At 36.8% G+C, this 14,015-nt stretch overlaps 1 protein-coding gene across 1 annotated transcript in view; it reads right to left on the bottom strand.

The window, feature by feature from the left end:
• The window catches only part of adamts3 (ADAM metallopeptidase with thrombospondin type 1 motif, 3), a 270,315-nt gene that overhangs the window by 202,308 nt on the left and 53,992 nt on the right, over positions 1-14,015 (bottom strand). Inside the window, exon 4 of the mRNA XM_059338163.1 lies at positions 10,159-10,315. Within this exon, the coding sequence (XP_059194146.1) occupies positions 10,159-10,315 (157 nt within the window). The remainder of the gene's footprint in view (positions 1-10,158; positions 10,316-14,015) is intronic.

Genomic DNA, 14,015 nt, shown 5'->3' with positions numbered 1-14,015 from the left:
GGGACTTCAAGAGAGAAAATAACACTTTTCAGTCAGCAACATTTATGTAAACGTATTAACTCTATGCTTATGTATACTGACACTGTGTCAATTAACCTAATATGGGCATACTACGTCCCTTATTTATTTATTTACGTTGTTTATAATCATTAACGTGAAGTCAGCCTTTAATTACTAGCTGCGGCTAATGGCTAATAATAACACGGCCACGATAACACGGTATCGATACTTTTGAAAATGAGTATCGTACCCGGATACGTTTTAGTATTGATACTTTTTTGAGTATCCATCCATCCATCCTATCCACCTATCCAGCAATCCGTCCTCCATCTATACATCCATCCAGACCAGCACAGTTCAAGCCGGATGTGTGCAGTTTGTGATAAATGTGCTTGTAGTTTGCAGTAGCTGACACCTAATCTGTCCCTGGCAGCACTTAAAAGCTGTGAAAAGATGAAATTAAAGTTTCCTGCAGCATCTCCACTACCTGTTGCTGTTTGATTGATGTCACACCTGCCACCTCATATGTCACCTGGATTTCATTTACACTGCTTTTTCCAACCTTGCTGCTCAAATGGAGTGCAGCCAGCCACTTTATCAGGAAGTGGATCTGAGCTGCTCTTCTCTCCACCTTCTTCTCCTCTGTCCGTTGGGATGCGTTTCAAATTTAACAAGATAGCAGAAACAGGTGCCAAATACAGGCGTCCAATCCCCAACTACAACTTGAAAAATACATTTTTAAACACTAAAGGGGACCACATTGTCCGTATGTTGTTGGTTTGTTGGTAACTGTGTTTCTGGGACATTAATGAGCAGCACAGGGGCTCCACAGGGCACTGTTCTGGCTCCATTCCTGTTCACACTGTACACAGAGGACTTCAAATACAACTCTGAGTCCTGCCACATCCAGAAGTACTCGGACGACACTGCTATTGTGGCGTGTATCAGGAATGGACAGGAATCTGAATATAGGGATCTGATAAAAGCCTTCAGTGACTGGAGTCACAAGAACTATCTCCTACTGAACACCTCAAAGACTAAGGAAATTATCAGAGATTTCCGCAGGTTCAAGCCCCCCTTCAGCCAGTGAATACCTGTGGGGTGGACATGGAGGTGTTGCTCTCAGTATCTAGGTGTTTACCTGGATAATAAGTTGGACTGGTCCCTAAACACAGACGCTCTCTACAAAAAGGGGCAGAGCCGTCTCTTTATCTTGAGGAAGATCAGATCTCTAGACATCTGTAGTCAGATGCTGCAGATGTTTTATCAGTCTGTGGTGGTAGTGTGTTGTTTTATGCTGCAGTCTGCTGGGGAGGCAGCATCACACACAGAGATGATCAGACTGGTCTAAAGAGCTGGTTCTGTGGTTGGAGCCAGGTTGGACACACACATAACACTGGTTATTATCAAAAATGTTTGAAGAAGAAGAAGAATAGATGTAAAAATGACCAAAAATAGTTGTAAAGATGACCAAAAAAGACACAAAATGACCAAAAAAGGACACAGAATTATCGAAATAGACACAAATTAGACTGGTCTAAAGAGCTGGTTCTGTGGTTGGAGCCAGGTTGGACACACTGGAGGAGGTGGTGGAGAGATGACCTGTCAACATGTTCCAGGCCATCCTGAAATACCAGATCATCTGCTACACAAAACCTTTATGGACCAAAAAAAAAGCAGTGGACGGCTCCTCTCTCTCCGTTGCAGGACGGAGAGATTCAAAAGATCCTTCTCTCCTACAGCCATCAGGCTGTCTCATTATAACAGAGATTCTACCAGACTAACTGAATTTACCCTCGAGGATAAATAGTCATTTTGATTTTTGTTTGATTTTTAGACAAATATTGAGAAAACCCAGGTATTAAAAGCCTACAAAATTCAGTAGCACAATTCATTCTTGCAAGAGGAGCAGCAGACCTTCGTCTACTTTCACTATCACATGAGAAGGATACCTGTGCTTCCCATGAATATTATATTATGAAAAAAGAGGAAATAGAAGTTACCCCTGACAGCGTATTGAGTTGTAAGTCTCAGCAGAGTGAAAATGTGGAAGTAATTACTCTTTAATGGTTACACAAGTACATGTTGTTTATCACTGTAAAGCTAATTTTCAGCATGCATGGCTGTTCTGTGGAGCCTTAAGTCAAAGCCGTGGGAGAAGAAGAACAGCGAGGATTCCAGCTTTCTCTAAACGCTGTAAACACACGAAGGATAAGATGAAGCGTGTCTTCAGACTAACCATCGGGTTAGTCTGAAGACGGAAGGCTTCTCTACGCTGCAGCTTCCTGATTGCGGCTGTTAAAATCATTTCCAGCCATTTACATGCATTCAAACACAGCGACAGCGTACTGTGATCAGTGCAATCAGAGCAGCTTCACACAGAATTCTGTTTTTCATCAATAATTCAAATGCAAAAGCATTCTTAGAGAAGATTATATGCTACGCCTTTTTGTGTTCATTTCCACCAGGATCTTTGCTGATTCCACCCCGCAGGATTCCTCGCATCCCCGGTGAGATGATCATAAACAGCCGACCATTTACATTTGAATGAGCGTGACATTTCACATGCTTATAGTTTTGAAAGTGCTATTGCGTGAAATATTTATTCGACAAATTAATTCTGAATATGTATGGAATCCCCCTTGAGTGTTCAACATCCAATAAAGCAGAAACATCATCATTCCACTGTCCCTTTTCTCTTTGCTTGGAGATTTAGAGTAAATAAATAATCTGAAAATCTGAAAAGCTCTTAGGCTTATAAATATTCATAGAAATAAAGCCGTGCATGTGTTATTAGAGGAGGTGGAGCAGAACCTTGTCTGTTTTAAAACAGAAATATGGCCTTATCTTACACTCGGAAACCGTCCTTATACTTTCACACCGAGGCAGATTTAATTTACAAACCAGCACCCAGGATTTGGACCATCTTTGTGCCCATGGGTGGCAAATGAATGGACTATGACTAAGAAACAACTGGTCTAAAGCAAGGTTATTATAGTTAATGGAAACTAAATAAATAACGAAAACTAGAATAGAAAAAAAAAGTTTTTTAACTGAAATAAAAATAAAAACAAGAGAAACAATAACTAACTGGAACTGTATTGTGTGGTTACAAAACTAACTAAAACAAACTGAAATTATAGTGAAAATGTCCTTTGTTTTCTTCTTTGTCAACTTGTTTCAGTGATTCTATTTCTCCGCCACTGAGTTTTATTTTTATTATTTCATTCCTGCTTTGTGGGCTTCAGATCAGAATCAGAAAGACTTTACTGTCATTGCACAGGGTAGTACAACGAAATTTGCCATCATATAAGTAACTTATTTCACTTAAGTCAGACATATTGTAATACAATATTAAGTTTCATTACCTTAATATTTTTCCTTGTTAAGTGAAGGCAGAAATGCTTATCCAAAATCAATATATTTCTTAGTTAAGACATCTTTCTTCATTTTTAATTTTGAGCAACTTTTTAAAATAAGTTATCAACTTAATAAAACAACATGTAACAAATTGTGTTTTTTATGCTGAAAAAATATTTTTAAGTCATACTAACTAACCTCCTGAATCTTTTCTTAGAGTGTAATGAAAAATCCAAAACTATTATAACCTTGGTCTAAAGTCAATGGGGCAGTATTTTCCTCCTCCTCCTCCTCCTCCTCCTCCTCCTCCTCTTCCTCCTCCTCCTCCTTCTCCTCCTCTAAACAGGTTATTGGTTAATTTGCTCATATACAGCCAAACAGAGTTGTTGACAGTAGAGAGGAACCGGAGATAGCAGAGGCAGAAAATCAAATCAAATTTATAAATCCCTCATTATACAGCAATGTGTCAGGCTCAGGTGCACCTGCACTTTTAAACAGGTCACAGCTCATTTTAAATAGGGCACATAGTGTAAAGTCCCCCATCACCACATCACTTAGCTAACGCTCAACTTAAACCCCATTCGGACTGAATTAACACCACAGGGGGAGGTGGAGAATGAAATATCCACTCCTCCTCTGTTACCTAACTCATCATTCTGGGCAGCATCCTCAGGAAATAATATGATAACGGTCTGTGATAGATGTGGATATCCAGCACGGAGGGGAAAGATACTGTGTGAGATTAAGTTAGGTCAAAGGTCATACTTCTGATTCTTCACTCAGACATAATGCACATATTTTTAGATTCAGTGCGACTTACACACCCTGAGGATATCTTGGTGAAAGAATAAATCTGCTCAGAAATAATAGAAAAACAGACATTCCTTATAACTCTACGCTGTAAAAAATGTCTGTAGATTACGGTGTAAAATGGGTTAATTCAGTTTCAGTAACAATATATCATATAATATATATATTTTTTATATATATATATATATATATATATATATATATATATACATACTCTACAATACTCTGGCACTGTGTGTGTAACGAAAGACACTGTAATATATATACAAGCCATCACTGTAATTTTTGCATTTATCTTTTGTAAAAAATATTGTTTTCTAACTGTTAAATGTTTTAAACACCATATCTCTAACTAAAATATACTGTAATATTTAATGGTAAAATCTTTAATTTATGCAGCATTTATATAAGTAAATAAGTATATAATAATTATGTAAGTATTTTCTTGTCAATTATATGGCAGAAAAGTGTTTCTTTTGATGGAAAAACTTTTTAATTATACGGTAAAAAATTTAATAAAATTAAACTTGAAATCAACAGTGCTAATATCTTTTTACTGTAATATTAAAAAAAATTCTACCATATTTATATTTATTATATCGATTTTTTATTTATTTATATTAGACGTTCTACACTGTAAAAAACAACAACTAAGAGGCATCATGTTTTTACATTTTCTTCAGAATCAAATAATCCAATGACTGATGGGAGTAAAGCAAATAAAAACTGCTAATAGATGATTCATCATACTTTTAATGGTACAATTATGAGCCTAATAAACAGTGCTCTGCAATTTTGCACTCTGTATTTTTTCCAAATAAAAAAGTCTCTATAATTATGAAAATTAAGGATGAAATAACTTTCAATATAAATACACAGTCGCCCATAAAGTTGGATCTTTAGTCACCAAAAACAATCCTCTTTCCCTCATTTTGATGAATTCAGATGTTCCTTAATATATGAAACAAACAGCATGTGATTACAGCCACTGCCAGCACGGACCCAAAAACCATTTCAGGATTGCCAAGCAAATAAATATTCATATAGCAATTTTCACAGCTTGTGTGCCAGCATGAAGTTTTACAATTATAAACTGAGCAGCTGATTGCTTGAGAACCCCTCACCCTTTCTTGGGGTTGAATTTTTCTTTAACCCTTTATCGGGCCAAGAACTACATTTGGTAACTGGGTCCCCATGTCTCTCTGTTTGGTCGTAGAACCACATGGATTTCTTCCAGCTAATCAGCAAAGATCAGGCTACCAATCAGTATGATAATAATATAATAATATTAACTTTATTGACCTGGACCTCCGATGTAAAATTGAAAAATTTAGAAAAGAAATCTGCAAGAAACAGTCGTACAAACAGAGTTATTCTTCAGTGACTTGTACCAGGAGAACTTGACTATGACGGCATATTAGGGCATATTAAGTATGAATAAAAATAAAGATACAAACCCTGGGGGGAGGTAATATATCGAGCAAAAAGTTGCAAATTTACTATATTAAAGTGGCAAATCTACAAGAAAAAAAGCTGCAGATTTAAGAGATTTAAAGTGGCAAATCTGTGCGATAAAAGTCACAGATTTACGAGAAAAAATAAAAAAAAAACAACGTTTTTCTCGCAGATTCACCACTTTAAATCTTATAAATCTGCAACATTTTCTCGTAGATTTGCCACTTTAATCTAGTAAACTTTTTTCTCTAAATATTACCCCCCTCCCCCGGTTCCGTATGTTTGTTTTTTTTTACACATTCTGGCTGTATGTAATATCCTCCAATATTCTCTAGGGTTGAAATTTGGAATTTGCGAGTATTTCAATGAGTGCCCTATTAAGGGTTAAGTTTCAGTCTGTAATGGTGTGAAAAAGGATTTTATAACAGCAGTCAGTGAAAATCTGTCCACTGACACATGATTCTCATGTAGAAATGTCAAAGGAAATGAACCACTTAGTGAGTCTGTCAGAAGCTGCTGCAACACAGTTCACATAAACACAAGCATCATATTTCTGTGCACTCTTGCATATTCACAGCTTGCACGTGAGAACCAGTATTTCAGCTCTGTTTACATCACAGACGGACCCAGATGGACCAACAACACGGCCAAGTCTGCTCAACAACTGCCTGGAAAGTTTATTCCATATTTTGTCTCTTTATCTGGTCAGTTGTTGAAATCTTTTCTATCACATTCAAATGAAAAGAAGAGCAAGGATGTGAAATCTTTAAGTATATTCACAACTCTTTACAGCGGATTGACGGATTGGTGGGAGATCTATCATTTGTTGTGCCTAAACACAAAGAGATTTACAGGAAAAGTTCAAGATCAAGTTACTTTATTTGTACCCAGAGGTAGATTTTGTTTGCAGTATAGAGTCCTCATACACACACACACACACACACAGACACACACACACACACACACACAAGAGAGGCACATATCACACATCATTCAACTTAAGACAGTGGGAGTTAAGAAATGGCAAGTTAAATAAAAATTAAAGACGTCTGTTCTGCACTGCAAGAAAGGTGTTTAGTCTAAAAACCAGATAAAAACAGTAAATCTGAGGGAAATGATCTTGCTGCATGGACAGATAATTTCACTTGACAAGATTTCTTAAATTAAGTGTGTTAAATACAGAAATAAGCATGTTGAACGCTTAAAATAAGAAATTAACTCTTAAAACAAGATAAATTATCTAACACTTGTAAAGAAACAAATAACTTGCAGTGCACTCTGCTCGCTTGCAGCTTCATCGTTTTAATTGTTGTTGTTGTGGTTGTCCTTTATTTTATTCTATGTATGTTATTTTTGTTTACATTATGTCTAATTTGTAAATATGTTTGAGTCTTTGTTGTCTAGAATTGGGTTTTAGTGTCTTGTTTTCATATTGTGGCTCCTAATAAGTAATCCACTGTTCTTTTTGGTTTATTTGTTAATAAAAATTTAAAAAACAGTTAATTTCTTATTTTAAGCATTCAACATGCTTATTTCTAGATTTAACAATCTTAATTTAAGAAATCTTGTCAAGGTATATTATCTGTCCATGCAGCAAGATCATTTCCCTCAGATTTAGTGTTTTATCTTGTTTTTAGACACACCTTTTTTTTTGCAGTGTGGCCACAGATCTTCTCACATTGGATGTGACGCATTAAATGTTTCCATCAGCAGCATCAGTGACATTTGTTTAGTATAAACAGAAGACAAGCAGGGTGTTTAAAACAAGCAGAGACAGCTGTTAGTATTAATGGAAGCCAACGCAGCAGGGTTAGTGAAAACAGAAAGAGCCACTGACTGGCCTTTTCCCAGCTTTAAATGCATGTCACTGCCTTTTTTTTTGGCAAATGGAATTCAGTTCATTTTTTAGTGTGCAATAAAAAATCCATCATATTCACTGATGAAGACCGTGACGTGCACTAAATCTGAGGGAAATGATCTTGCTGCATGGACAGATAATTTCACTTGACAAGATTTCTTAAATTAAGATTATTAAATCTAAAAATACGCATGTTGAACACTTAAAATAAGCCCGAGCAGAGTGTACTGCAAATTATTTGTTTCTTACAAGATAAAAAAAAAACCTTTAGATTTAGAAGTGTTACATAATTTATCTTGTTTTAAGAGTTAATTTCTTATTTTAAGCGTTCAACATGCTTATTTCTAGATTTAATAATCTCAATTTAAGAAATCTTGTCGAGTGAAATTATCTGTCCATGCAGCAAGATCATTTCCCTCAGATTTAGTGTTTTTATTTTTTTTATTTTTTTTTTATCTGGTTTTTAGACACACCTTCTTTGCAGTTTATGACTGAAAACTTCTATCTATCTATCTATCTATCTATCTATCTATCTATCTATCTATCTATCTATCTATCTATCCATCTATCTATCTAGTGTAAAACATCTATAAAAACAGAAAGCAGCCAACTCAGAATTCACAGTGTATATTTTTCAAAAAGTATCAGTTTGAACATTAACTATGTTGTCTTTCTACAGTTTGATGTTGTTTAATTGAATACCTGATTAGCGAATTATGTTTTACACAATTTCTTGACTTTTTTTGTAACCAGGGTTGTAATAGAAGTATGACCAGCGGTCCTCGTAACAGTAGAAAGAGTTGCCTTATCACAAACACTCACATCATGTAAAAGAAGCAGTAGTATTCCATATTCAGCCTGATTTTGTATCACATCCGCCACACTAACGTCATTTTCTGTCATCATAGAGGCTGCAATTGTGGTTGATAGGAGCAATTCATATTTTTGCCGAGAAAAGATATTCTGTACTCTCTTCTTTAAAAAGAAAAAAAAAAGTTACATTTCTAGGGCAATTTTTATATTTCCAGTTTCCATGAATGAAGCCATTGTTCTGGCTCTAACAGAGGAAGATGACATCCTAATATCAGAGACAGAGCCCGAAGCCAGACAGCCAGAATCAATGAGAGTGTGTGTGGGCAGTATTTATTAGGTCTGGGAGCACACTAATCATCCTCTAAAAGAGCTGCACCACATCACACATTAATAGAGAGTGGCTGTGGATGCAACAGAAACTGACTTTAAAGACGACCAGCCAGCATGTTTTTATTTTCTATAGAAGAGGAGCGTGTTGTTCTGTATCGTCCCACATGTATCATCAGTCAGGTTAATGAAGCTTCACCTGATTTACTTTAATAAAGTCCTTGTGAGAAATGTGAACTGGGCAGCAGGAACCTAAGTGTTTTTTTTGTTTTTGTTTTTTTTTCTGTGTTATTGTTAAATGATGTTGGTAGTTATTTATTGTTTTATTTACTGTTACCCTTAAGTGATTTTTTCAGTATGTTTTTTTCCATGTTTTCCACGTCATACGACACTGGTCACTGAGTTGAATGAAGCTTTGATTATTTATCGTATTATTATATTTATATGAAAGTGGATTGATTGACTGTTGAAGCCTTAATATAATCAATCAATCAGACTTTATTTGTACAGCACTTTTCATAAAAGAGGAAGAAGAAGAAGAAGACGAAGAAGAAGAGGAGGAGGAAGAAGAAGAAGAAGAAGAAGAGGAAGAGGAAAAGGAAGAAGAAGAAGAAGAAGAAGAAGAGGAAAAGGAAGAGGAAGAAGAAGAAGAAGAAGAGGAAGAAGAAGAAGAAGAAGAAGAAGGGGAAGAAGAAGAAGAAGAAGAAGAAGAAGGGGAAGAAGAAGAAGAAGAAGAAGAGGAAGAAGAAGAGGAAGAAGAAGAAGAAGAAGAAGAAGAAGAAGAAGAAGAAGAAGGGGAAGAAGAAGAAGAAGAAGAAGGGGAAGAAGAAGAAGAAGAATAAGGGGAAGAAGAAGAAGAAGAAGAAGGGGAAGAAGAAGAAGAAGAAGAAGAAGAAGAAGAAGAAGAAGAAGAAGAAGAAGAAGAAGAAGAAGAAGAAGAAGTCAGCTCCTCTGGAGGTTTGAGAGTCTGAATTTTCTCGAAATCATTTTTTCTCCGTGTTTATGATCCGACAGCAGGTGGAAAATATTCTGCAGGATCATTTTATTGTTGTCAGAAGTTGATGCTGTTGCTGAAGATTTTGCTTTATATATAAATAAAACAAAAACTTCAATTATTATTAAATTATTAAAAGGCCAGAAGACCTGAGGGTCCTCAAAGGTTCATAGGATAAAAGTAAATCAGATAAAAAGGCTGGACTAAGACCATTAAGAGACTTAAAAACCAGTACAAGAATCTTAAAATCGATTCTGAAGTGCACAGGCAGCCAATAAAGAGACTTTAAATCAGACTTTAAAATGGGTAATATGAGCTCTCTTCCTGCTCTTTAACTCCATAACACTCCATCTGCAACACTAAACCAGACAGAAACTCCCCCTATAAACACACCACTGGTTGTATAAAAGTAGTGTTGTCATTGTCGTATAAATCATAGCAGCAGCAGCAGTATAAGTACATGTAGTAGTAGTACAAGCAGTACTAGTAACACTCTCTGGACTGCATTCAGTCCCAGTAGCAGTAAACTTTAGCGTCCTACCTTCCAGCTGGTAGTCCACAGAGATGTCTGAGGGGGGCTGCAGCAGAGCCGAGCGGCGGTAGACCACGTGGACCCGGCCCTGGTCCTCCAGCTCCTGAGTGCCTCTCTCCAGCGGCTCGATGAAGTATTCGTCCGAGTCGGTGCGGATCATCCCGGCCTGCAACAGAAAACCAGGTTAGTCAGGGTGTCAAACCACGCTACTCATATATTCAACAAGCAGGAGCAACAAGGAGTGACACTTCAGAAAACCTCCTCAAATACCTGAAACAGCACTCAGAGTCTGATATCACAAAAAAAAGAGGCATTAGATTTCTTAATATCCCACTAAAAACAACCATCTATCTATAAAGCAAGAAGTGTGTGTGTGTGTGTGTGTGTGTGTGTGTGTGTGGCATGAAGGTGTGCATCCTCGATTTTGAAGATTTTTTAATTCATTTTTCAAAATATCACCATCAAATATTTACGTAGGACATGTTGCGCCATTGCACCGTTTCCGATCGGACGCCTTTTAGAGGAGCCCCGCCCCCTTTTAGAGGAGCTCCGCCCCATTGTGTGATAGGCCTACACCTGGTCAGTAACAATTCATTCTGGATTTCCACCCTGACTCATCTCATCTGAAGTCTATTTAGCCTACCTATCTTTAAGAGTTTTAAAGTGGCTACAAGGTTTGATTTTAACAATAATATTCTAACAGTTTCCAGCGAATATCAATGTTCAATGTGTATGTGCTGGATGGTGTGGTACCTTATGAAAAGTAAGTGTTTTATGGAGTTGCAGACGTTGTTGTAGCGTGATTAGCATGCTAAGCGGAGATTTAGCTTTATTCACTTCTTATGTTGCATTACTATGTAATTCAGGGATGACACTCATGTTGCTTAGCGTAATGCCCATAATCATTTGATATGAGATACTTACATACAATATAGTATATCAGCTAATTGGGTTCATGTTAATGTACTTTTAGTGCAGCATACTGCGTAATGTGCTAACTCACCATTAGCATGCTAAGTGGAGATTTAAGCCCTTTCTCCTGATCAGTTTGATCCATTGAAAACAGTAAAAGCAAAACTTTATTAACTGACAGCTAAGCATAATACGGACGGAAATATAGTGTTTCTGTGTTATTTAAGGTTACACTAGCAATAAGCATTAGCCAACACTATTGCTATTTGTTTGGCCAAATGGAAATTCGCACTGCAATATGAATACATGCCTCCTAAGGGCACTGCACTAGTTATTACAAATCAAGATAACTATTCAATTGTATTTTTCTTTATTTAAATTTAGGCAGCAATGTTCACAAACATTTAATGAGACATTTTCTTTTTATCCTCTGGTGAAAAATCTATTTTATTTATTTGTCTTGACTGAGAAACACACTGGGACCATGATGTCGTTGGAACAAACAGATTCATAAAATAAATGAAAAAACAGATGTGCTAATGTAATATTCAGTAATTTATTCAGGGGAGAATTGTTCTGGGTATCAATTCCCTGTTTCAACGTATCTGGGTCTTTCTGTGTGAAATTGGTCCGTGTTGTTTTGATTCTTTTTCTGCAACCTACAATCTGTGTGGAGTTTATCAGCTGGTTACATGAGTGCTGCAGGTGGTGATCAGGAAGCTCCACATCATTAGTGACAAATTGGAACAAAATTGTTTTGTGATCGCTACCTGCCGCCTTCAGATTTCCTGCAATAACAAGCTAGTCATGCCCGTAGTTTAGGGATATAAAAGGATCACAGCTCGTCCACAATGATGTACACACAAATTGAATGTACAGCTCATAAAATCCAAATGTGCTGTGCTGAAGCAGGTGTCATGCTTTTGAAAAGCACCGCACCGAAACACGCTTGTTAGTATAATGACTGACCTAGCACAGCACTTTGCTTAATCACCTATAGGCACTTTCTGTAATCACTGTACATTTCCCCTACACATATACTTAAAATGTATGCTACATCTGCACTCCGGAACGGTTAGAAATGCTAATAAAGCCTCTGCCTTGGGTGATGTTTTCATCAAGTCTAAAACGGGAATATGTTGGAGCTGCTGGTCTGATCAGAACACGTGTCACTTTGCTGCTTTGAACACCGGTGGCATTCAATGAGAGGAAGCAGGAGCACTAATGAATTTATGTTTAACAGCTCATCATCCTTGAGAGAGCGAGTTGCCTTGGCAGAAAAAGAAATGCTGCTACTGTGCACCAAGGTTATAATAGTTTTGGATTTTTTCATTAGTTTTAGTTTTAATTTTGTTTGTTAGTTTTAGTTAGTTTTTAGAGTGAGTTTTCTAGTTTTAGTTTAGTTTTTATTTTTTGAAAATGCTTAGTTTTAGTTTAGTTTTTATTAGTTTTAGTGTTAGTTTTAGTTTTTTTGTAATGGGCTATGTGTTGGGTGCGTGATTCAAAGAGGTCATAATAAATGTTTCCTTTCTTTCCTTTGGTTTATCATCTCAGCCGCAATAAGATTATTAACTCTTACAGTTCTGGGTGTTTTGAATTTTGGTTCGAGTGTAGACATCAAACATATTTACCATGTGTTGCATGTTCAAATAAATACACTGAATTATGAATGAAAAAAGTTGACAAAAACGAAAACTAAGGACATTTTCACTATAATTTTAGTTAGTTTTAGTTAGTTTTGTAACCAGAAAATACAGTTTTAGTTAGTTATCGTTTTTGAAAAACTCTCGTTTCTATTTTTATTTCAGTTAACGAAAGTGTTTTTTCAATTCTAGTTTTCGTTATTTCGTTAGTTTTCGTTAACTATAATAACCTTGCTGTGCACCTGTGTGCAGACAGAGCCACCTCTCACAGAGATCCAGAGGAATTTGTTCCAGGTCTCGGTCAGCCGGTCGCTCCAGTCCTGCTGCTGCTGCTGCACCTTACCTCGCCCTGGCCTCTCCACTAACACTCTGCTGGCCTGTGCACATATGGCGCTCTGCAACCAACAACACGCACACTGAACTCATTTCCAACTCCCACAGTCCCCGATCAACCCAACACTCCCCGCCTCTCTCCTCCTATTTACACGCACGGCTGGCTGGACTCCAATTTAACTTCTTGCTCCGATGTGCTTGTAACTTTGAACACATAAGCAGAATATTCATGCCCCGGGGTGTTGCTGTACATAGATGAACAGCCTGCCAGTCAAAACTGAATTAAAAGTTTTAGCATCCGAATGACCTTTTACCTGTGCAGCAGAGGAAAACACGTGTGATCTCACAACGTGGCCGCCATGCTGAGCCAGTCGGATCTGTTCCAGTTTCAGAGGACAACGCTTCTTCTGGCACCACGACCAGGTTTAACCACTCTAACCTGGTTATGATGCTGACATGTAATCACATGGAGACTGGATTACTGCAGCTGCTAGCTGACAACTGGCACCGTTACTCATAGGTGTTGACATGAGGAGCTACAAACCTAAAATTCAATGAATATGTTAAAAAATGCATCAATTTATCTCTGCTTGGGACTGAAACGATAACAATATATATATATATATATATATATATATATACACACACACACACACACTAGAGGCCAAAAGTTTGGAAGCAAGAACAAATTTGTACAAAAAAAGATCATAGTTTCATTGCTATACTTTGCAACAACATACACATGATTATTATATAAAGAGTCACTTATTAGAACACATTTTGACTATAATTATCAGGTCTTTGGGTTTTTATTGCTTAGACTTTGTGTTTCCTTCTTTCCTTAATGTATAAATCTGAACTCTTGTTTCTTTTGTCAGAGATATGAACACAGTTGAGATTTATTGGGATTTTTGTATCCAAACTGTCAAAAGCCAAAAAGCTAAAGTGAATAATGCAAACTGTGATTTGTTTTTTACT

This window comes from Centropristis striata, chromosome 7 (assembly GCF_030273125.1).
Source record: "Centropristis striata isolate RG_2023a ecotype Rhode Island chromosome 7, C.striata_1.0, whole genome shotgun sequence".
NCBI classification, from domain to species: Eukaryota; Metazoa; Chordata; class Actinopteri; order Perciformes; family Serranidae; genus Centropristis; species Centropristis striata.
Note: the sequence above shows the minus strand (reverse complement) of the source record. Positions and strands in the feature narration are given on the sequence as shown.